The sequence below is a fragment of the Chelonia mydas genome, chromosome 4 (assembly GCF_015237465.2).
Source record: "Chelonia mydas isolate rCheMyd1 chromosome 4, rCheMyd1.pri.v2, whole genome shotgun sequence".
NCBI lineage: Eukaryota > Metazoa > Chordata > Testudines > Cheloniidae > Chelonia > Chelonia mydas.
The window spans coordinates 41,354,677-41,379,733 of record NC_057852.1 but is presented as its reverse complement, the minus strand read 5'-3'; the positions used below and the strand labels follow the sequence as shown (position 1 = coordinate 41,379,733).

The 25,057-nt window shown below is 38.6% G+C and overlaps 1 protein-coding gene across 3 annotated transcripts in view; it reads left to right on the top strand.

Annotated features, from left to right (window-relative positions):
• BBS7 (Bardet-Biedl syndrome 7) overlaps window positions 1-25,057 on the top strand; it is a 47,241-nt gene that overhangs the window by 5,514 nt on the left and 16,670 nt on the right. The window contains exons 4-12 of one of the 3 annotated variants that reach the window (XM_007056819.4): window positions 800-975; window positions 10,009-10,195; window positions 11,469-11,541; window positions 13,318-13,434; window positions 14,578-14,708; window positions 16,412-16,496; window positions 18,690-18,792; window positions 21,187-21,379; window positions 24,347-24,421. In XM_007056819.4, the coding sequence (XP_007056881.1) occupies window positions 800-975; window positions 10,009-10,195; window positions 11,469-11,541; window positions 13,318-13,434; window positions 14,578-14,708; window positions 16,412-16,496; window positions 18,690-18,792; window positions 21,187-21,379; window positions 24,347-24,421 (1,140 nt within the window). The remainder of the gene's footprint in view (window positions 1-799; window positions 976-10,008; window positions 10,196-11,468; window positions 11,542-13,317; window positions 13,435-14,577; window positions 14,709-16,411; window positions 16,497-18,689; window positions 18,793-21,186; window positions 21,380-24,346; window positions 24,422-25,057) is intronic. The other 2 variants (XM_037897141.2, XM_037897142.2) reach the window with 2 other exon arrangements.

The following is a 25,057-nucleotide window of genomic DNA, read 5'->3' as shown; positions in this document are numbered from 1 at the left end:
TTGAGGGGGCTGTCTATAAGGGGGCTGTCTAAATGGGCCATCTTGATTATCACTACAAAAGTTTTTTTTTCTCCTGCTGATAATAGCTCATCTTAATTAATTAGCCTCTTACAGTTTGTATGGCAACTTCCACCGTGTGTGTGTGTGTATGTATCTTCTTATATGTTCCATTCTATGCATCCAATGAAGTGGGCTGTAGCCCACGAAAACTTATGCTCTAATAAATTTGTTAGTCTCTAAGGTGTCACAAGTACTCCTGTTCTTTTCTTCCAAACTGTCAGTAATGACTTTTTAAAAATAGTTAACACCTGATATTTAAGTGACTTTGTAAACAAATTGCTCTGTAGGAGCTAAAGTTGTGGATAGCAGGACAACTTACAAAAACAACTTTCACAGTTTGTAATTTGGTAGTGTGTCTAAGTTAATTTTACATGTCCATAAAATCGTTTTTTCATTACTAGAGATTATTCCTCTGGAATCAGCATGCAGCATGTATGTGCGGCACTGTGCAGAAGCTTGCACTACAGCTCTCTGTGCTGTGCTTCAATAAATAGCACTGGAATTTTAAGTATTTTATCTATTAGCTTTTAGAGCACTGAGTTGATTTATAAAATGCCAGATTTCTTCACTGATACTGAGGAACAATGTATAATAAAATCTCATCAGGTATACATGTTCTGTAAAATCACTGCAATTACGTCAAAAGTCCCAGTGTAAATTTAGCATCTTTTGTATTTAAAAAAAATGCAAATACAGTATTGAAATAATTAAGTATCACTTTCCTTTTTGACTTTCACAGCCAGTGTTCAAGACACTGCCAGGGCAAAGGATCACAAGGCTGGAGCTGGGAGGAGCTCTTAATACGCCACAGGAGAAAATTTTTGTGGCTACAGGATCAGAGGTTAGAGGTTTCACAAAGAGAGGGAAGCAGTTCCTTTCATTTGAAACTAACCTCACTGAAAACATCAAAGCTATGTATGTGCAGTACTTTGTTTTTCATTATTATTTCATGTTAGTAAAATTAGTTTTAGTTTTTGGTTCTGTGAAAGAATTTATCACGTTAGTCTAAATTGGTTTCCTGGCAGGTAGCTCAGGAAAGTGGCTGTCCAGATTAAGCATCTCCCAACTAAGTGCAGTATAGTATTGTGTTTTAATATTTATTTTTATATCACTTTTTAAAAAAATTTCATGTATTCCGAGCACTCAATTTTTTTTCTCAAAATGAAATTTTAGCGTTTATTTTTCTGTACAACCAAATAGTTGTATTGAATTTTTCTCTAAATAGTATCTGTGCAGGATTTTAATTCTTAAGTCTCTTCTCTCTATCCTGAGATAGGCAGAACTCCTGTAAAGGTATCAGTAGCAAGTGGAAGAGTGAGCCCATTACAACTGCTTGTCATTCATTAACTTAACTGCTGCAATTGAAAGCTTCTAGCCAGCTCCTCTTCATCCCAATCAGCCTTGATGACATATAGTATTCTTTTCTTTTTGTTCTTCCTTGACTTCCAATCAGGCTTGTAGTAGTTTTGTAATTTACTTTTCTGATTTTTTTTTTTTTTTTCTGCATCCCTTGCTTCTGTTGGCCCAGGAGTGCTGGCAGGATACTTGGCTCTGGACAGCTTAGAGGAACTTAATGACTGCACTACAGAAACATAGGTTTCAGAGTAACAGCCGTGTTAGTCTGTATTCGCAAAAAGAAAAGGAGTACTTGTGGCACCTTAGAGACTAACCAATTTATTTGAGCATAAGCTTTCGTGAGCTACAGCTCACTTCATCGGATGCATACTGTGGAAAATACAGAAGATGTTTGTTTTTATACACACAAATCGTGAAAAAATGGGTGTTTATCACTACAAAAGGTTTTTTCTCCCCCCTCCCACTCTCCTGCTGGTAATAGCTTATGTAAAGTGATCACTCTCCTTACAATGTGTATGATAATCAAGTTGGGCCATTTCCAGCACAAATCCAGGGTTTAACAAGAACGTCTGGGGGGGGATCAGAGGGTAATGGCTTGTAGAAAGTGGTGTTGGAGAGCTGCCGAGCAGCCTCTTGTTCATATTCCGACCTATTCATGATGACAACAGCACCTCCTTTGTCAGCCTTTTTGATTATGATGTCAGAGTTGTTTCTGAGGCTGTGGATGGCATTGTGTTCTGCACGGCTGAGGTTGTGGGGGCAAGTGATGCTGTTTTTCCACAATTTCAGCCCGTGCACGTCGACGGAAGCACTCTATGTAGAAGTCCAGTCAACACCACTTTCTACAAGCCATTACCCTCTGATCCCACTGAGAGTTACCAAAAGAAACTACAGCATTTGCTCAAGAAACTCCCTGAAAAAGCACAAGATCAAATCCGCACAGACCCACCCCTGGAACCCGCACCTGGGATATTCTGTCTACTACCCAAGATCCATAAACCTGGAAATCCTGGGCGCCCCATCATCTCAGGCATTGGCACCCTGACAGCAGGATTGTCTGGCTATATAGACTCCCTCCTCAGGCCCTACGCTACCAGCACTCCCAGCTACCTTCGAGACACCACTGACTTCCTGAGGAAACTACAATCCATCGGTGATCTTCCTGATAACACCATCCTGGCCACTATGGATGTAGAAGCCCTCTACACCAACATTCCACACAAAGATGGACTACAAGCCGTCAAGAACACTATCCCCGATAATGTCACGGCTAACCTGGTGGCTGAACTTTGTGACTTTGTCCTTACCCATAACTATTTTACATTTGGGGACAATGTATACCTTCAAATCAGCGGCACTGCTATGGGTACCCGCATGGCCCCACAGTATGCCAACATTTTTATGGCTGACTTAGAACAACGCTTCCTCAGCTCTCGTCCCCTAACGCCCCTACTCTACTTGCGCTACATTGATGACATCTTCATCATCTGGACGCATGGAAAAGAAGCCCTTGAGGAATTCCACCATGATTTCAACAATTTCCATCCCACCATCAACCTCAGCCTGGTCCAGTCCACACAAGAGATCCACTTCCTGGACACTACAGTGCTAATAAACGATGGTCACATAAACACCACCCTATACCGGAAACCTACTGACCGCTATTCCTGCCTACATGCCTCCAGCTTTCACCCTGACCACACCACAAGATCCATTGTCTACAGCCAAGCTCTGCGATACAACCGCATTTGCTCCAACCCCTCAGACAGAGACAGACAACTACAAGATCTCTATCAAGCATTCTTACAACTACACTACCCACCTGTGGAAGTGAAGAAACAGATTGATAGAGCCAGAAGAGTTCCCAGAAGTCACCTACTACAGGACAGGCCTAACAAAGAAAATAACAGAACGCCACTAGCCGTCACCTTCAGCCCCCAACTAAAACCCCTCCAATGCATTATCAAGGATATACAACCTATCCTGAAGGATGACCCAACACTCTCACAAATCTTGGGAGACAGGCCAGTCCTTGCCTACAGACAGCCCCCCAACCTGAAGCGAATACTCACCAGCAACCACATACCACACAACAGAACCACTAACTCAGGAACCTATCCTTGCAACAAAGCCCGTTGCCAACTGTGCCCACATATCTATTCAGGGGACACCATCACAGGGCCTAATAACATCAGCCACACTATCAGAGGCTCGTTCACCTGCACATCTACCAATGTGATATATGCCATCATGTGCCAGCAGTGCCCCTCTGCCGTGTACGTTGGTCAAACTGGACAGTCTCTACGTAAAAGAATAAATGGACACAAATCAGATGTCAAGAATTATAACATTCATAAACCAGTCGGAGAACACTTCAATTTCTCTGGTCACGCGATTACAGACATGAAAGTTGCGATATTACAACAAAAAAACTTCAAATCCAGACTCCAGTGAGAGACTGCTGAATTGGAATTCATTTGCAAATTGGATACAATTAACTTAGGCTTGAATAGAGACTAGGAGTGGCTAAGTCATTATGCAAGGTAACCTATTTCCCCTTGTTTTCCTAACCCCGCACCCCACCCCCCCCAGATGTTCTTGTTTAAACCCTGGATTTGTGCTGGAAATGGCCCACCTTGATTATCATACACATTGTAAGGAGAGTGATCACTTTACATAAGCTTTTACCAGCAGGAGAGTGGGGTGGGGGGAGAGAAAACCTTTTGTAGTGATAAACACCCATTTTTTCATGATTTGTGTGTATAAAAACAAACATCTTCTGTATTTTCCACAGTATGCATCCGATGAAGTGAGCTGTAGCTCACGAAAGCTTATGCTCAAATAAATTGGTTAGTCTCTAAGGTGCCACAAGTACTCCTTTTCTTTTTACAGAAACATAGTGCTTAATTCTTTTTTGCTTATCTCTGGGTCCCTTTGTTTTGGTGTTTCAATAAATATGTTGAGGCCTGGGCTGTGAGGCTTCTCTTTTTGTGGGAATAGTTTGGGGGTGGGGAGGAAGGAGAGAGAAGGGAATGTAATGAAAAACCATTCAGTAAGGAAACCATGTGCCCTAGCTGACAGGGCACTGGAATGAGAGTTGGAGACCTGGGTTCTGTTCTAAGCCTTGCCTTTAATCTACTGTATGATCTTGAGTACTTTGGATGAGTCATTTTACTTTTCTGTACCTTGGTTTCCTTACCTGTAAAATGGGTATTATACTTTGAACTACAGAGGTAGTAATATTATATAAGTGGTGTCCATCTAGCAGAAAATTGTCACGTTTGCTGCATCCTCTGTCCTAGGACTCAGGTCTGCTGTGCTGGGATGCCAGGTTTGTTTGAAGATGTAACTCCAGGTACTCAGTGCCTTGAGCAATGCCTCAGTCTTCTTCAAGGCACCCCATATAAATTTTCATCATTCTGAACTAGAGTGTTAAAGTAAAATCTTTGAAAAGTATGCCTGGACTTAGCTGTGGAGCTCTGTGTCAGCACCGATCCAGGTTCTCTCTTGGCTTGGCAGAGTAGTTTCATCACGCAAAAGGCCTTTGTTGTGCCTTGAGTTCTGGGAGCACCCTTAAGCTCTGAGTCCCCAAGGCCTTTCAGGTCCTGGTGCTTGAGATGGTGGTATTGTGTTCTGGCTCATTTGATGAAGCATCACCTCCACGTAATCAGCATCACCAAGAAACACCCAGCTGTCTTCCTGACACATCACTGCCAAAGGTTCTAGGCATCACTGCATTTAAAGAATGGGGATGACCTGCTACTGCTGCCTTTAAGGGCCTTGTGCCCTTGCAAAGAGGTTTGGAACAACTGCTGAAGAAGGTTCCATAACTCCTCACTTAAAGACTGCTGAGAAAAAGTATGTATACTGCTGACTGTATCCCTCCCCGCCTGAGAGCTTGGTTGTCATAGCTAGAAGAAGTCTGGCTAAACATATGGCATTGCACTCCAGAAACCTGAGCTTTGGTACAAGGTCTAATTTGGATACTTAGTGATGTGAACTAATAGGTCTTTGTGGCAATAGGGCACATTAAATTTTGGAAAAAGTCTGTGCTCTTGTTAAGATTCTTCCTTAGGACAAATACCAGGATAATAAAAAGCTAATAAAGGGTGCAAGGACCTGGCATCAGACGCTTGTGGTCTTTGATGCAGGAGATATGGAAGGATGAGTTTTGTGGTTAGGTTTCAGAGTAACAGCCGTGTTAGTCTGTATTCGCAAAAAGAAAAGGAGGACTTGTGGCACCTTAGAGACTAACCAATTTATTTGAGCATGAGCTTTCGTGAGCTACAGAGCTGTAGCTCACGAAAGCTCATGCTCAAATAAATTGGTTAGTCTCTAAGGTGCCACAAGTCCTCCTTTTCTTTTTGTGGTTAGCTAACTCTTCTCTGGGGAGATTTTACTTCCTGTTAAAATCAGGAACTGAATGGAAGATTCTGAGAACAGTGGTTAAGTTCAGAGTTGGTACATGATTGCCAGTGGATGTGTGGTGTGCATTCTTACCTGCTACTGCTTCCCTTAGAGATTAAAAACCTTAAGAACTTGGGAGTTGTGCCTGATCCATGCTCGGGTGCTGAGACCCAGGAATGAGAATCCTGTAAGTAAAACATTTGAACTCCAGAGTGACCCCAAATTCCTTGTTAAGGGGCATATTTGGGGATAGAAGGACAAATCCCACACAATACCAATTTGAATGTACCTTATCTTGGAAATGAACAACTATGGGGCCTGTTTAATACAGTGAGGAGATGGGAGGAAATACATCCCTCTTTTGTGGTGCACAAGACAAAACTTAATTTTTATTTGTATTGGGCCTTAAGTATTTGATGTCCCATGTTGGTAGTGCAGTATCAGGGTTAAAAATACTTCAGAGTACAGGTATCTGCATAGATTCAGGCACTGGCCCATTACCGTGTTTTCATTATATACTGTGATTTAGCTGTTAAATATTTGCAGTTATTAAGTTTTGCATTTGGTTGTATGTGTACATGGCACATTTCAAAGGAAACACAGTAGTTTAGAAATTGTGAACCATTGATTAAAATATTCTAATGTGCCAGAAGGCCTGCTGGGCTTATTTTGCACCAAAATGTGATGATTTAATCACTGCCTGTATGTAAAATATTTAGATTTTTACAGAGAGTAATGTTAGTATAATGTGAATTACGTATTTTAGATTAAAAGCTCAGGGCTTGTCCACACAGTGGGGTAGTGCAGGGGTTCTCAACCTTTTTCTTTGAGTCCCTCCCAATACTATTAAAAACTCCATGGCCCAGCTGTGCCACAACAACAGTTTCACTGCATATAAGAGCCAGGGCCGATGTTAGGGGGTAGCAAGGAGGGCAATTGCCCGGGACCCCACACCATAGGGGGCACAGTGAAGCTAAGTTGCCCAGGCTTTGGCTTTAGTCCCGGGTGGTGGAGCTTGGCCCGGGGCTGCAGTCCCACGTGGCAGGACTTTTTGCCTTGGGCCCTAATGAGTCTAATGCCAGCCGTGCTTGGTGGACCCCCTGAAATCTGTTTGCAGCCCCACAGGGGGCTCTGGATCCCTGGTTGAGAACCACTGGTGTAGTGCACAGTAAGGGGATGTGACTTCTAAAGATCATTAACATGTTGCACATTAACTGGTCCATGTAGACCCTGCTGGTGTGCATTAAAAGTTCCTTAGTGCACTTGAACATAGTGCTGTTAAAACATTCAGCAGTGCGTTCAAGTGCACTGGAGAACTTATAGTATGCACCAGCAATGTCAGCACAGACCAGTCAGTGAGCTCCAGAAATCACACCCCTGTAGTTTGTGTTGCTGCACCATATAGACATGCCTTCAGAGGGTGGATGCTCATCATTTGCAAGTTAGTTCCATTTCTGTAAACTGTATCCAACTAACCAAAAGCGTTTAACTGTTCAGGTTGAGGAGAAAGCCTTGACATTATAAACCTTTTTGCTAGCTGAAGGCTAAACTGAAATAATATCAAGAAATTCAACCTTCTCTCCAAACGTGTGTGTCAAAACTAGCGCTCCATTCCATGTTCATGTAAATATTAACTTAATTGCCATATTTGAATCTTACACCAGCATGAATGTAGAGTTCATACAGCAGTGGCTGAAGGTGCTCTGCTGGGAGACATGATTTGATTCTCTGACTCGGCTTTCTTTACTACCCATTCTCCCTAACCCATCCTACACCCATTATGGCTCCCTTCAAGGTCTTGATCAGTCTCACTACACTTCCATTGGTATGGCCTCTGGAATGGAGTACAATTTTTGTTGTTGTAGTAAATGTTCTCTTTACAGTCTTACTGCTGATTTTTTTTTTTATTTTTTTTATTTTTTTTTAATGTTAATCGAACATTCCACTTGGGGTGCTGGGCTGACTTGACTACTATATGGAGCAAATGGCAGAGTGACTAGTGCAGCAGGATATGCACGATAAAGGCATGCAGGGACAGTATGCTAATAAAAATTAAAAACCATGTTTTAAAAATATTTTCTCCATACTTTAACATGGAGTGGCCTGTTAGGGAGAAGAAACAGGATTTAGAGCAGTCAAAAACACTCTTAAAGTATTCATTTGTGTGTGTATGTATCTGTATCTATACACACTTGAACAATAATTATACCTCTTTGTCTATCTATCTGTCTGTCATACCTATAGATAAGGCTTTTAAAAAGCCCTAAAGTAAAGAAAAATGTTACACTGTCAGAATCCTGTAAAATGAACTAGAACCTAGTTTAATAATTTTGGCCACCTCCTTCACTGTAAATCTTCTTCCTCCCGCTTTACAAAAAGTGTTTAAATGTAATTTATCCACAAGATCAGAAGGGGACCAACTTTGTAAACATCTTGGCAAGAGGAGTGAGTAGGAAGGGAAGTTGGGCTCTGCTTCAACTCTTTTTAAATCCGCGGAAGTCTTTCTGCTGATGTGTGAGAGTTGGATTGAGTCCCCTCTGAGAGCCACAAGGTGGCAGTAAGTGGAGAAGCGAGTAACTTTAATACTGGTATGATAGACAGTCCTGTTATGCAGTGAAACAAATGGAGCTCGCCATTGAATTGCCACATTTATTAATGTAGACATAATTTTTGAAACGGGCTGCCAAAAAACAGATCAGTATGCTTTTCTTTTTTGTATTTGTCTTCTGAATGAATATTAAGTATAACTTTTTAAATCGCTCTTATAAGTAACCTAGGAACATAAATATTAAATGTACTTAACTTTATTCTCAAAGCTTCATTCAGTACAAAATATTTGCAACTTTGTGACTCAGTTTAAGAAAAATCATATTGAACTATATTTAATCATTTCATTGCTACTTACGTGGTAGGTGAGGCAAAACATCATTCCAAAAGTGACCTAACTGGTTGACTGAAAAATGTTAATTTTCTGTGTTGACTGAAGATATCCAGAATGTAACATTGCAATCCATCATATGTGATGAGACTCCTGATACTTAGGGTGTCGCAGAATGCTGCATTGTGGAATGCTTTCAGTGACCAGTAAATTAACAGATATTCATGGGGGAGGAGTGTAACTTTACATAGGACTTGTTTATACTCTGGATTTTAGCTTTTTGATCAATGTAGTTATAATGGTACAAACCCCAGTGTGTATACAAGACATGGTTGTAATACATGTTCACAGTAGAAGTTTGAACTATTATAACTATGGCAGTATGGCTTCACTGGTGGCTAAAACCTCTATAGACAAAGGATTAATGCCTCAGTCACTCTTAAATATAGAATTTAGGCTGCTAAAGTAACTTGGGCACATTAGAAAATTTACCCAAGGCCTTAATTAAAACTTACTTGTGTGCAGAATGCCACCCTTCTATTTCAACATTCTAGTTATGGTGAGTCATTTTAACTCAAGAGTCTGTGTTCACTCAATTGTTGTTTTTGCTTTACAGTTAGTCTTCAATGTTTAATTAGTTTTTTGGAGTGTTCCTCCAAAGTCCAAAAGGGTTACTGCTCCATCATGTTTAAATTTTCTACTCCCATTCATTCTTTTTTTTTTAAACTGAGCCCTTTCTCTTGCTCACCTTCACCAAAATTTTATCTAATATATTTACCAAGAAAACCTAAATCAAAACAATGCCCCCATGCACCCAGCTTATATTGTGCTTCTAAAAATGTATTTTAAAAATGCCTTAACTACTTCTCTTAAGACACACATGGAGATTATTTTTTTATGTTCTCTCATCCTGTTCTTAGAAGGCTCAGGGGGAATTCTGCCTGAACATGCTTTTATCAAGATGGCATTTCTTTTCTTTTAAATAATTTTGTTTCTCTTTAAATTTATATTATGAAGTGTATTAGTAAGGTCTCTTTAGCATTTGTTGTCTGCAGACCCTTTTGCAGAGATGAAAATAAACTACAGAAAAAAACATAAAGGAGTGTAAACTATATGATTTTATAGTTTGTAGAAAATAACAGGTTTAATCTATTTAAACAGATTAATTGCTTATTTTACTCACTAAGGCCCTGAATCTACAAACAGTTATACATGTGTGTAACTTGATCCACATGTATATTGGGGCCTAAGAGAATATCACTATAACTTGAAATGCTGACAAAATTAAATACTTTTCTTTTTCTCAGGCATATATCGGGAGCAGATCTCTTTCTTTGTGCAAGCTATATCTATAACCATTACTGTGACTGCAAGGACCAGCACTACTACCTGTCAGGAGATAAAATCAATGATGTCCTCTGTCTTCCAGTGGAGAAACTGTCTTGCATTAGACCAATATTGGCATGCCAGGATAGAGTCCTTAGAGTTTTACAGGTTAAAAATCTTTGCTTTTTTGTCACTTCCTTTACTAGTACCATAGAACCTCACTAATTCACACTAATGACTAAAAGATCCACTGTGGATTACTGATTTTTGTGAAATGTTAAGTAAGCACACAAACACTATTTTAAAATATCAAATCTAACACATCATGAAGTATGCTTTGTGTATTGGCTATAAATATTCTATAGCATATTTTATAATGTAGAAGACGTCTACTACTACTACTCTTAAATCTGCTGAGAAATGAAATGAGTGCTGTTTTTATAAGAATTACCATTTGTAGGCTAGTGAGGTAAGGATCAGTGAAATTCTGCTAAAAGGTAGAGGTAGGGGTGAGGGTGCACTTGCTTAGACCTTGATCCTGCATTTTACTCACATGTATCGTTAACTTAAGCTATAGTTCCTTATAACTTAAGTAAGTCGTCTCATTGGTTTCAGTGGCACTACTCATATGAGTAAAATTTAAACCCATGTGTTTGTAGGATGGGAGCTTATATCTGTCTCTCATAATATATACATTTTCAATTTGAATAAATCACTTAATCAGATCAAGTTTTATTAATTATTGTTATGATTTATAGAGTTATGAGAAAGATAATTACATTTATACCAGACATGCCAAACCCGTGAAAAAAATGCAGAAATTTGGCTTGTTTTTGGCTTAATTGGCTTGTGAGTTGCTTCTTGGCTAGCTTTTGGCTTGTAGCTTGTTGCTTCTTTTTTTGATTGGCTCCTGGCAATCAGGAAGAAGGTTCGGGGGGGGGGGGGGGAGCAAGGGCAAGAGGGGGAGAGAGTCAGGGGTGCACAGCAGGCCCACCACAGTCCCAGACTGCACGCTGGGGGGATCTAGTCACGTAGCGTGTTTGGGTTCTTAGGGATTGGCTTGTTTTGGCCTTGTTTTGAAATGGGATTAGCTTGATTGCTGGCTTATTGTGAAAGTCGTGGTGTTTATTTACCACGTGAATGTTGGCAGCTGTTAGTACATGAATTTTCAGGTTATGTTGCCACAAAAACTGAGTTTTAAAAACACTAGAAATACATTTTATTTAACATCTTTTTAAAAAAAAGCCAGTCTTGTACTCCATTTATACACTTCACTGTTCTGTAGTTTTGAAAGATTACCAAAACATGCATCTCATTTGGATAACTAAAGTTTATCCATAGGTATAACAAAGAATACGCATACTTATGCAATTTTAAGTGATTTTTTTAATGGAGTTTTTGGATCATTTTAACTTTTTTTTCTTTCTTTCTTCATCTGTAGGGGTCTGATTTGCTATATGAAGTGGAAGTTTCTGGACCACCTACTGTTCTTGCTTTAAACAATGGAAATGGTGGTAACTAGATCTTAAATATATTAGTATTTCACTGAAATGTATTTTAAATAAAAATATCAAAATCTGGATGTCTTATTTACAAATATTGTAGAACCTTGATTAACATTGTCTAGAAGCTGGTGTTAAAATTGCAAAAAGGGTCACAGCTCTGACCATGCAGTTGTTTCTTACAATAGTTTACATTTAAAATTTGGTAGCTTTGATAGAAATGTGACTGATTAACTTATGTCAGAACATTTCTAATTAGTTCAGAATTTGTTCACTCCAAGAGATTATACATATTTTTTGGAAATTATTCAGAAATCAAACACCACCTTTTAAATATTTCTTTGACACATTAAATCCTGTTTGATTAATTATTTTCAATATCACACATTCTTCTCATCTATCATTTGAGACTGTTGTTAATTTGCCTTTTTAGTTTAAAAAAAATTCTGTAAATCACCTGAACAGCTCATTGCCAGTAACAGAATTGCTCTGGTTAAGAGACAAAGCAAGATTCCTTTTAGTTTTCTAATCAAAGTTTCATATGTCCAAAGCTCCATTTTTCATATAGAAACATAACTAGCACTAGTGTTATTAAGTGCTCCCTTTGTCCCCTTCAGGCAGGAGTAAGAAGCTAAGGCCTGACCTACACCAGTAATTTACTGCAGTATAACTACATCTCGTGCAGGTGTGAGAGACAGCTATACTGACCTAACCCCAGTGTAAACTAGCACTGGGTTGATAGACGATTTATTCTGGATTCTCTATGCCTGTGGGAGAAGCCCTCCTGTCAGCATAGGTAGTGTCTACACTGAAGTGCTACGGTGGTGTAGTTGTGCCACTGCAGTGTTTTAAGCATACCCAAGCACTAAGAGGCATGAAGTGGAACCTCGGGGAATATCATAGCCTCCTATCCACACATGGTGAGAGAGGCCTGCAGCAATTTGGGCATGGGAGTTGTTCAGAAGGGGAAGGGCTTGCTAGTTTCTCCCACATACCTTTTTCTGTCTCTGGATCCTATGCTGGCATAGTCTCTGGAGTGTAGATACAACCTTAAAGTTTAAAATTGTTTAGCTAGTCCTTTTGCTATCTTCTGTCACCTGAATTTAGCACCATAGGTGAAAAAACGTAACAAATGGCTCTAATCCAGCTCCTAATCCATTTTCTTTCAGTCGGGCCATTTGAAAGTAGCATTGTGATGGCAGCAGCTGGTTTGGGAGGGAAAATAAATTTCCCTTTTAAATCCCACTTAGTGGAAGATGGACTCTGCAGCCCTTATCCAGGGAGGTGAACAAGTGAGGTAGTTTTGTTTGTTTGTGGTCCTGGTCTTTTTGAAGACCTCGCCACAAACCATATAAGGTAGATCAATCTAATGACAGGGGAGGAGAGGGAGAGGAATGGGAGGGTAGTACTTCTCTTGCTAGTCTTGTCAGAAGCTGTGAAGAATATCCTTACTTTAATGTATTCAGTATTTATATAATGTCCTGCTCCTTTTACATTAACAGCTATTGAGCTCAGTGAGAGATGCATGCATGTAAGAACAGTAGGAATGAACAATTTATTAAAATACCCGTAGTTCTCAAGATGTTTGTGTCCATCTTCAGAAGTTCTAGCCTTGTTTCTAACAACTATGTTTTGAAAAAGTCTGGTAACTCTGTTGCAGAGCATGGATTTGAATATTTTGTGATTCAGACATTACATTCTGAAGGAAAGTGTTAAAGAAAAGACTTAAGTCCTTAAAAGATTTGAATAGTGTAAAAAATAGAACCAATATAGTACCTATATGCTTAGGTGATTCTGGAGAAGAACTTCTGTTTGGAACATCTGATGGGAAACTTGGTCTCATTGAGGTTTCAAGTGCCTCTCCAGTACATAAGTGGGAAATCAGAAATGAGAAGAAGAGAGGAGGTATGTACCCTGGTAATGTTTCCAGATCACTGGCATTCCATTATACATAAGGCTGTATGAAATAAAGTTACTAGTAAATTTCATTATACCTATGGGCATTTTTTGTGTTGTGGTAAATATTTTGAAGATTCATCACAGTTTTGCCTGTATTTTACAGTAACTTGAGTACTCCACTTCCTGGCTTTTGACCTCTTGCTGAAGATGTTTAATTATGGTTTTTGTCTTGGGTTTTTTTTTCTTATTCTTCGTGCAGGTTATTTCCGGTTCTCATTTGATATGCTTTTGTTTACTATTTTAAGATGACTTTTAAAAAAATAAACTCCTTTAAATTATTTTATATATATAATTTGACTATCTGCTGTAGTGGTGGTTGTACTTATAAATCCAAACATGAATATCCTATTTTTCCAAACTTGTGGCATTTTGAATTCTTCCCACAGCAGAGGTTATCACTGTCCCTGTGTACTATTGTTTTTGGTTACTTTGCACCTGCTTTCAGTCTGAGGATTGGACAAGGCTCTTTTTGAAGCTCCCCTATTCTTTAATTGGCCAAAAATTATTGCTGTGACTTCCAGGACATTGATTCCCTTTTATGTTTAGTATGCTGCCTCTGCAGCAATCTCAGGTGTTGTTCCCCTGAAAAGGGAAGGACCATGAATAGAACCCAGTTATCCCATATGCCTGTAGAGCATTTTGTGTCTCAAAAATATTTTTAGTAAACTTCTTAGCATGATGTCATTTTTCAAATATGAGGAGTGATTTTGATTTTGGGTGACTGTGAGATGCTTTAAAGGGGCCTGAATCCTAGATTTGGTTTTGGGTTCTTTACAGTTGGTTTCTATTAAGTCTCTTTATTTCTGTGCTTTGCATTGGAATATAGTTCTGCTTTTTACCTACTTAGTCCAGTACATTGTTTCTCATAAGGAAGTGATGAAGTCACTCATTTTACTCAGAAGCCAAAAATGGCATTAGTAAAACTTCACAAACTTAGCAGGAATGTTCTATCAATTTGTTTTTTTCAAGACTACTAATGCACTAGAATACCTTTTTTATGGACGACTTTGCAAATCATTCATTGTAAGACAAAAGATGAAATGAGCAGTCAGTTTGTTGTTCATAAGAGGGTTTTTTCTTTATTTTTAGGTATCTTATGTATTGATAACTTTGACATTCTGGGTGATGGAGTTAAAGAATTACTTGTTGGCCGAGATGATGGTATGTTAGAAATCTATAACTTCGACTGCACAAATGAGCCTGTCCTTCGATATGACCATGTAAGCTCATCACAAGAAATGCCCTCTTCGCAGGGCATATTTTAAACTCCTTTGCTTTAAATTAAAAAAGAAATAAATTATAATTGTTTAATTTCTTAATTTTTATTTGTAACTATATTTAGGGCCCTACCAAATTCACAGCTGTGAAAAACACATCACGGACTGTGAAATCTGATCTCCCTGTGAAATCTGGCACCCAGCTGAGGGCTCCTATCCTGCGCAGGGCTCCAGCTGCTAGTCCCGGCCAGGGATGGGGAGGGTTGAGATTTCCTCTTCCACTGCAGGGATCTGCCCCGGCTGCAGGAAGCTCCACGGCTCCAGCTGTCAGCACCCGGCTGCAGGGAGCTCCGTGGCTCCACTTGGGCAGGAGACTGCTGGCAAAACCTAACATATGGTAATCTACCCCTCCATACCCTGCGACCCTCCCTTCTGCGCTGCTGCTGGTGGTGGCGCTGACTTTAGAGCTGGGTGGCAAGTTCTCTGGCTGCCCAGCTCTGAAGGCAGCTCCCCTGCCAACAGCAGGCAGAAGTAAGGGTAGCAGTCCCATGACCCCCCTACAATAGCCTTGTGACTCTTCCCACCCTGACCGCCTTTTGGGTCAGGACCCCTACCATTACACCACCCTGAAATTTCAGATGTAAACATCTGAAAATGTGACATTGACTAATTTTAAAACCCTGTGGCTGTGAAATTGACCAAAATGGACTGTGAATTTGGAAGGGCTCAAACTATATTGTTACACAGTTAAACGAATGGTATGCCATAGATATGTATTTGGACTGTCTTCCTTGATCTTCAGTCATTATTAAACAGTTTATATATATTTATTTATTTAAATGGTCTGCAGCTGTTCTTTCTGCACAATATAGCTATATTTTTATATGCTGTCAAAGAGTGTTTAAAAGTTGGTTTGTTCAGTGCTGTACTTCATTTTATTTTTAGGCACACTGTATAGTAGCAATTACAAAAATGGCCAAGGGCTTACCGAAATGGTTATGAATTAAAAAATGTCATTTGTGTGTTAAAATTTCATGCTTCCATATAATGGTAGAAACCCTAACACAAAAGCAATGAGCTAATATGTGAAAACCAGAAAGTGAAACAGGCCAGTCAATTTGAATGAAATGCTAAAATTAAACCGCACAAATGGTAAAAATACATTTTGCAAGGTCTCTTTTTTTTTTTTTTTTGTAAAATAAACTCGTGTTACTAATTTAGGTTAGTAAAACAATCTAAACAACAGCCAACCAAACAAAAAACGCCTCCAAAACTTTAAAACATATTGATTTTTTTTCTCTTAAATAAACAAGTGACTCTTTAAAGTCTATACTTTCTGGTAGGGCTGTATTTATTACTAATTGTTTAAAATAGTGTATTTAATTCATAGTCACTCATCTTTCCTTCTAGCACATTCTGGTAATTACTGTTTGAAAATTAGACTGTGCATCAAGGTTTTACTTTATAAACCAATTCCTAATATGTCTTTCAAGGTACATACACAGTAGAACCAAAAATATATGTGCTGAAACACAATAACCGGTAATTAAGTATTTCTTATACTTTTGAGCGGTTGTGTATCTGAATAGATTTTCTGCACTACAATTAAAGTAGGGGAGGTGTTTTTTTTTTTTCTTTAAACAGCGCTCATATAAAATGAATAAAGTCATGTATCTTCTGAGTGCTCGTCTGTTTTTATTTTTTAGGCCTTGTCAGAGAGCATCACATCTATCCAGGGCGGCTGTGTAGGAAAGGATGGGTATGATGAAATCTTAGCATCCACATATTCAGGTAAGTTGTCTATTAAATACTTAAAGAATTTTGGCTATCGGTATTACAGTGGTTAAGCAAACTGTGCTGTTAATGGAGCTGGAATTGTATTAATACAGTGTAATTTGTTCTGGTTACAAAAAATAGTATTCTGGCTCAAAATTTTCTGCTATTAAAATACTTCTAAGTGTGGGAAACATTTTCTTGTATATATTTTAAATTGTATTAAAATCCTGTGGTTTTTCACTTTATATCTCGTTATCGTGTACTACAGCAGTTAGTTATTGTCAGGTATAGGCAACTGTATAACACAGTGATGAGTACATTAGAAATGGTTAGATTTTATACCTGATGGAATTGTTTACAGTTTTATAATTTTGTAATTATGAATAGTATCCTTTTTTGGTTCCTTGTCTGTCTTTTCCATGTCCCTCTTCATCATGAATATGCATCTTGCTAGGTGTCTAACAGCTTTGTTTTGCTTCTTTTGCCTTTTCAGTAGTGCTGAATTTTTGGAGCTCTCAAAGCAGCCACTTTTGGGAAATAAGAAAACAAGATTATTCTTCATAAGGAGGCTTATATAGACTTGAAGCCTTCAGTAGACCCCCAATAGCACTGGTCTGTTCGTAAGGGACATCTAGTTAGAAAAGTGTTGTATGTGTTTTGCTCAATAGCTTAAAACAGTAAAAGCTCACTTTTTAAATTATTGTTGGGTTTCAAACCTGATATGCTGAAATCCCAAGTTTTAATCGTGTTAACCTTCATAGTAGGTTTTAGGCTGAGTCAATGGCAAATGTTTACTTTGTGTGTACAGTGCAATCCGCAGAAGGCTAACAGGCTGTGGGGCAGATTCTCAGCTGGTGTAAATTGTTAGCTTCCTTGACTTAATAGTTATGAGCTATTACAATTTATACCAGCTGTGGATCCGCTCTAAAGTCTCCCTGCGGTTCCTCACTGTCTGTGGTAATGTTACTGTAAAGATCACAGAAGCTATAAGAGGATTTTTTTTATGTATTTTCTGCCTTTTTTTATGTATAATCCTTGATTAATGGGGCTTTTTGTTGTTTGAAAAATGGCTGAGAGGTTTGAGACGCTTGTTAGTAACAACCTTTTGCTATGTTGCTCCTAAGACCTTGTCTACACTAAAGGGAAAAGTTGATTTAAGCTACGCAATTTGAGTTGTGAATAGCTTAACTCAAATAGACGTAGCTTAGATCTACTTACTGCAGCGTCCACACTACGTGACATTGATGGGAGATGCTCTCCCGTCGACTCGCCGTACTCTTCTTGATCAGGTGGAGTACAGGAATCGACGGGAGAGCAATCTGTAATCGATTTAGTGGGTTTTCACTAGACCCGCTAAATTGACCGCCAGTGCATCGATCGCAGCAGCGTCCATTCTCCATTAAGTGTAGATAAGCCCTAAGTGGCTGTTGCTGTTATGGGGCGTATCGACAATTCACAGTAGGGAAAGTGTTCCCAGGGGAAATTTTGCTCGTAAGCAGCATTTGCACTTACAAGGTGTTGCCGCAAACAAGCGTCTACAGTACTGGACATGTACATTAGTTTTCATGGTGCATTTTGTAACAATACTGTGTCACTATTCCCCCTTTTTAAAGGGGCTGAAATCATTGAAAAGGTCTAGAAACCATTTGAATAAACATAGTTGGGGTGTCAAGACAAAACCAAATCAAGTGCTCTTTGTTCCAGTCTGGATGCCATGGTGAAAAGTAGCAAAACAGTACTGATTTTAAGAGATACAGAAACAGAAGTACACGTACCTATGCTGAGCCACATACTTGGTCCATTATACAACATTTTACTGCATTTTTATCCTTAAAAACTAACTATCCATGGTGTTATAGGAACCTCTTTTAGAGGATCAGCATTAAGCAATATAACAATTAATTAGCACATTTTTGGCATTTTTCATCAAAAGATCTCAAAATGCTTTTTAAAGAACAATAGCTACCATGTCCCCATTTTACAGATTGGGAAATTACTCAACTCTGAAAATCCATGCCCAGACCTATTGTTCTGAGTCAGTATCAGAACCGGGAATAGAGCCCACACCTTAATTGCCTGTCTTCTGGACAATTCTGCCTCTTATGTTCTACAGTGTTAAGGCAATGTGCCTCAGTTAGGACTTTTCATATGCTTTCTTGTTTATAGTTTATAAGGAATTTTTCATAGTTCTTTGTATGTTTCTTTCAGGATGGGTGACAGGACTGACTACAGAGCCTGTCCATAGGGAAGGTGGATCTGGTGAAGAACTAAAGATAAGCCAAGAGATGCAGAACAAGATTTCATCCTTAAGGTAGCTTAAATAAAGGAAAATTGTAAAGAAGGCTAAGTATAAAATGTGACCTATGTTTAAAACTGTGGTGGTCTGGGGGAATAATCCCCTGGAAATGAAAGTAATGCTATCAGCTTGTGAAGCATACTTTTGTGTAACCCCTGGAACTACCAAAACAGCTAGAAGTTTGTAAAGAGGAAAATACATATGGTTTTTACAGTGTGTTTATTTTTTGCATCTGGCATCACATATAGACGGATACAGTAGGTGAGGTAATATCTTCTGTTGGTGAGAGATACAAGCTTTAGAGCAGGGGTTCTCAAACTGGGGTTTGGGAACCATCAGAGGGTCGCAACATTATTACATGGGGGGTCAAGAGCTGTCAGCTTCCACCCCAAACCCCTTTTGCCTCCAGCATTTATAAATATGTGGTGTTAAATTTATAAAAAAAGTATTTTTAATTTATTAGGGGGGTCACACTCAGAGGCTTGCTATGTGAAAGGGGTCACCAGTACTAACGTTTGAGAACCACTGCTTTAGAGCTACAGAGAGTTCTTCAGGTCTGGGAAAGGTACTGAAAGTGTCACAGCTAAATACAAGATGGAATAGATAGTTTTGCATAAGTATAAGTTGTTAGCACATATTCTAAGGGACTGTTCAAGGTGAAGTGGCCTGTTAACACCTCTGTAGTTATAGGACAGAAAGGAGGGTTAGTGGGTTACAGATTGGATTTATGGTTTATTACAACAGTGTCTTTCTTAAGGCCATGATTCTTAGCGTCTAGCAAAGTTATGAATTTAAGTGCCCAGGCTTATCGCTTGAAAGCATTGTGCAAGTTTCCTTTGAGGATGAGGGCTGATAGGTCAGATACAGAGTGATTGCCTTGAGTTTTGTCTTTTATCACTTTCTTGTGTGTGAGCTCATTCAAGAGCACAGTGATTGTCTGGTTTCATCCACATACTTGTTGTGGGACATTTAGTGCACTGGCTGAGGTACACCGCATGTTGTAATATGCGTGTGTAGGACCCAGAGATCTTGAAAGGTGTGTTGCAGGGAGGGTGTTGATCATTTTAGCAGTGGAGATATGGCTGCAGGTTTTTTGGTTTTTCTGGCAGGGTCTGGTGCCACTTTCAGTTAGTATGTTCTGGTCTGTGACGAGCTTGCATCTGACGATGAGGTTGTGGGGTTGTTTGAAGGTCAGAAGAGGGAGTTCTCTCCCACAGCAACACTTCATAGCACATTATGTAGTCAGTTTCGCTCTTCTTTGATTTGCTTTCACATTGCCCTACTATGGTACCTGCCTGCGGTGTCAGTGTGTCTTTTTTGCATATTCTGAAGAAATGGTTTGGGTCTGTTTATCTAACTTTGGAACATGTCACAGCAATTTTATACAGTAGAATCTTGTAGCTTTACATACAATGTTGCCACACATATTTTCCAGGACAGTAATGTTCAGCAGATTATGAGTTCTCAAATGATACCTCACAAGGCATACTCTGTACAAAATTTATCATAGTTTTGAAAAAAGGAAGAACATAGGGATATTGTCTGTCACAACATGTCCTTCAATTAACTTAACTATCAGGGTAAGTTAATCACAGCCCCCCATCTAAGACAAAAGGGGTTATGAAACTATCCAGGAGTTTTGGACTGACTGGGCAGAGAGGCTTTGCTGAGTCCTTACTTGGATAAGGGGTGTGTGTGTGTGTGTGTGTGTGTGTGTAAGTGTAAGAAGGTAAGAGTAAGAAAGGCCAGAGTAAAAGCCAAACAGTAGCCTGCAAACACAGTGCAACCCTGAAGAAACCTAAAGAGAGGTTTGGGTCAAGGGTGCTAGCTGAACAAAGCTTGGGCTTGTAAGCTACGAAATGGCTTCTTTTGATTTTGGTCCCTCCTGCATTCAGAGAAGCAGGATTTTGTACATTCCTTGTAAATAAACAAGAAATCACCAGACTCCACTATCAAGTTATACTCCCAAGTGGGACATCCCCAAGGCCCCAAACTTTGAGTAGCTGCATAGATCCAAAAGCAGTAATAATATTTCACATGTTATCAAAGGAGGATACTGAGTATTGATATGTGGTGGTCATTGAGATTTCACATCAGGAATTATCATTGGGGGAAATTTTGTCTTCCTTCCTAGATCCTCTTGAAATCGCTCTACTCTTAAAAAATATATATATATTGTTGTAACGTGTACGTTTCCTTCTTTTGTAATTTAGATTGTTTGGGGGAAAAAAAGCTTTGCCATAGAATATCTGTGGAAGGGTGGTTGGTGACTTTATTCCTCTTTGTCCTAACTGGGAAAAAAATAAAGAAAACAGTCACTTTACAGAAACAGAATGAGTTTCATGGGCATTCTGTGAAAAAGTTACCTTCAGGATTTTATTTTTACATCTGACAGTTTCTCTTTCTTAGGAATGAGTTGGAACATTTACAGATAAAGGTATTGCAAGAACGTGAAAAATACCAGCAGTCTTCTCGGTCTAGTACTGCTCTTTCAGCAGTACCTGCATTTAGTGTGAATGACAAGTTTACATTAAATAAGGATGATGCCAGCTACAGTCTTATCTTAGAGGTGCAGACAGCGATAGATAATGTCTTGGTACAGGTGAGTGGTGTTTTAAGACCTAGAATCTAACAAAAATGTATGACTTTAAAATTAAACAATGAAGAAAATTGTAACATTTATTTTTTGATCCAGAACACTGATAGCTGTTTGTTGCTTACTGAATTAATATATTTTTTAATTTGACAAGTTCGGTTTTAAAGGACTTCTTTAATGCTAAAAGCCTCTTTCAGTTTGTTTTAATACTGGTTCAGAATCACATTGAAATACAGGTTTTATAAATATCTAGATTGTTATGAGACGAAACTGCAGTTTGTATCTTACTGAAAAAAATATTGGCTGTAAACTTTTCATATGCTCTTATGCTGTATTTTAAACACTTTTAATGTAGTGGAAGATTATAATTTTATACTGAAATAAAACTCAGACATATGGCATACAATTATCAGCAGGCTGATGTGGAACTTCTGGGTTTACTCTTAGGCTTCACTTTTTTTAATAAGTGTAGCAAATAAAAAATATAGTTCAGAATCTTGAATGTGGTGTTCATACTGAATTGTGATATGCTGGTGTTCTGTAGGTCATTTTGGTATCCTCAGTACTGACCAAGTTGCATTAGAACATTATAGGTCACAATCCTACCATATGATCTGCCAGGGTTGGCCTCCTGGGATTTGACAGGGTTGTAAAGGTCCATCAACCTGGATTAGATCACAGGATGGAATTCTAGTTTGTAAAAGCATGAATTTGAAGTATGACTGTGGTGAGGCTAGACTCCCTTCCAAAAGGAGGCCCACTTTATCAAAGGGAAAAAAAAACAAGGTTTGTTTGTTTTCTGGTCCTCTTTCTTTTTTCTCAGGCACTTGGCAAAAGCAGAATCTTCTGTTGCTCTTGGAATACTCTATGGGTGAAATTTATTGAAGTCAGTAGTAAAACTCCCACTAATGTCAGTAGGGCTAGGATTTCACCTTACAACTGGTTCTGCTTTTGCTGAGTCTTCAGTGGAAATGATTCCTCTAAATTTAAAAATGTAATTTATTTTAGAACATTCTTATCAAAATACACCTTTCCTTTTTAAAAAAATCACTACTTGAGGTGAGGTTCCCTTGTAATACTTTTACTGTTCCTGAGGGTTGGGAGGATGGTAGAATGTAATGATGTAGAAGAAAATCTGATTAGTACATAGTTGTTACTAAATATTTTCCGCATTTACAACCATGTTAAATTAGTTATTCCTTCTATCACATCAGCTGGAGTTAATGTTATATTTAACAGTCAAAGGAGTAGGTACCAAGATAACTAGCTTTGAGGCATATACAGGGAGAAAAATTTTATAAAATGTTCTCTAAAAGGGGAAATTGAATATAGGTAAACTGGCCAGGTTTTTTTAAAAAACACACACACGACATATTTTTTCATTGGTGTCTGGTGGAAACATCATCTTTGATGGTAGGTTGACTCATCAAATGGAGCCTAACTTGCTGAATGTTGTCTGCAGTTGAATGGCACCTCTGAATCGGGGCTGGTCTACACTATACACTTACACTGGCATAGCTACGTCTCTCAGCAATGTAGAAAATCCACACCCTGAGAGACATAGCTATGCCAACCTAGCCCCCGGTATAGACAGCGCTAGGTCAACAGAAGAATTCTTCCATCAGCCTAGCTACTGCCTTTCAGGGAGGTGGATTACCTACACCAGTGGGAGGGTGCTGTGCTGCTATAGTGTTTTTAGTGTAGACATAGCCTCAGTTACATCATGACTAAATGCTAAACTGAATTGATTTAGGCTTGAATTTAATGCGGAGGTTAGCGCTTGTCTACATTATTGGGACTATACTAGCATAGCTATGTTGGCATAACCCCACAGTATAGATGCAGCCTACACTGAAAGGCTGCATCTACACTTAAAATGCTACAGTGGTATAGCTGCTGGAGAGCAGCAGTATCCCTGTAGCACTTCAGCATAGACACTCACTACAGTTGGAGGGATTCTCCTGTCACTGCAGTTATTCCACCTCCCCAAGAGGTGGTAGCTAGGTCAACAGAACAGTTCTTCTGTCGATCTAGCACTGTCTGCACTGGGGTTAGGTTGGCATAGCTACATCTCTCTGGGTGTCGATTTTTTACACCCCTGAGAAACATAGTTATGCTTTTATGTAAGTTTTCAGCGTAGACCAGTCCTGAAGCAGTTTTCTATCAACCTAGCTGCCTCTTACACTGGGGGTTAGGTATGCCGGGGTATGGATCTTTCACCCCCCTGACTGACATAGCTGTGTTGACCTAAATTTTAAGTGTAAACCAGGTCTAGAGTTCTAAAGTAGCAGTATACACTAGGCAATGCAAAATGCTATTTTTCCATTGGAAGCACTGGAATATTGTGGATCACTGAATTTTAGATGAAGCTACAAAAATATCATTTCAGCCAGAGGACATCAAGTAATTTAAAGAAACCGTAATACTGTAAAGCCTTTTCATTAGCTTATCCAAATACTGGCTGTTCTCCCTTCAAAGCAGGTGAAACAAATCTAGAGCAAAAAAAGTTAATTGTGTCCAAAGTATTTTAAAAAGTAAAAAGGTAATTTATGCAGATCTATTTTGATACTCTGTTTCCGAATGAGATTTAGTAGTCTGTGCATTAAAGAGAGTGGCATCCCAGTCATGAAATTAAGGCATTTGCTATTTTATTTATCTTTTCAAAGGTATACATCTTACACTAGCTAATATTAGAACAAATCTCCAGTTACAAGATGCAGTTTAAAACATTACAAATAAGACAGACTTAGAAGATAAAGATCTCCAAATTGTCGTGGGATTTTAATTTAACAAATGCACTAAACATCTATTTAATCTTTTACCCTTTTCAAATTAAGATTATCAAACAATTATATTGCATCTTCCTCACTAACATAATTGATTATAATTAGAGGATAAATACATTAGAAACTATTCAGAAGTTTACACCTTTTTTTTTTCTCCCCTACTTCTTCCCTTAAATGTTCTGCACAGAGTGATGTCCCAATAGACCTACTGGATGTGGATAAAAATTCTGCTGTTGTTAGTTTTAGTGGCTGTGATTCTGAAGTAAGTAACACAAAAAGGTAAAGATATTAGTTAATGGTTGTACTTGTATAGAGACTACTGAATGAAAGCTGTTAACTGCTATGTATTAGAATTTGGATTTACAGATTCATACTTTAAAGTCCTAGGAGTTACAATAATTTATTTAATAGCTGAAACTGAATAAAATGTTGGGAGGGAGGAAGTTTGGGAAAATCGGGTTTGGCTGGTAGTATAGTAGAAGTCAACTTTTGGCCCAGTATATTTCTTTACTGAAAGTTATTAGGCAAAGAGCACTATATTTATATATACTGTATATCTTTAAAATGTCAAACTGGCATCATGAAAATGCTGTATTCCAGATATTTTCATGTTTGACTAAAAACATTATTTTTATAGATACTGTTTTCTTAAAAAATAATTCCAGAAATGAAATTAGCATTATGAAGATCTTTTGAAGTCTCTATTTTTTTTTCACAATTGTCTTCTAAATATTTTTGGTTTGTTAGTGACTAATTGGGCACATCAAAGGTTTACTGCTCGTTTTGAGTTTCTTAATCATTCTGTGAGATCATTACTTTGGCTAATGTTGATTTAGCTTACAGTGTGTTTTCTGACTAATTTTCCTTTGCATAATTAGGATAATTTAGCTTGTCAGAT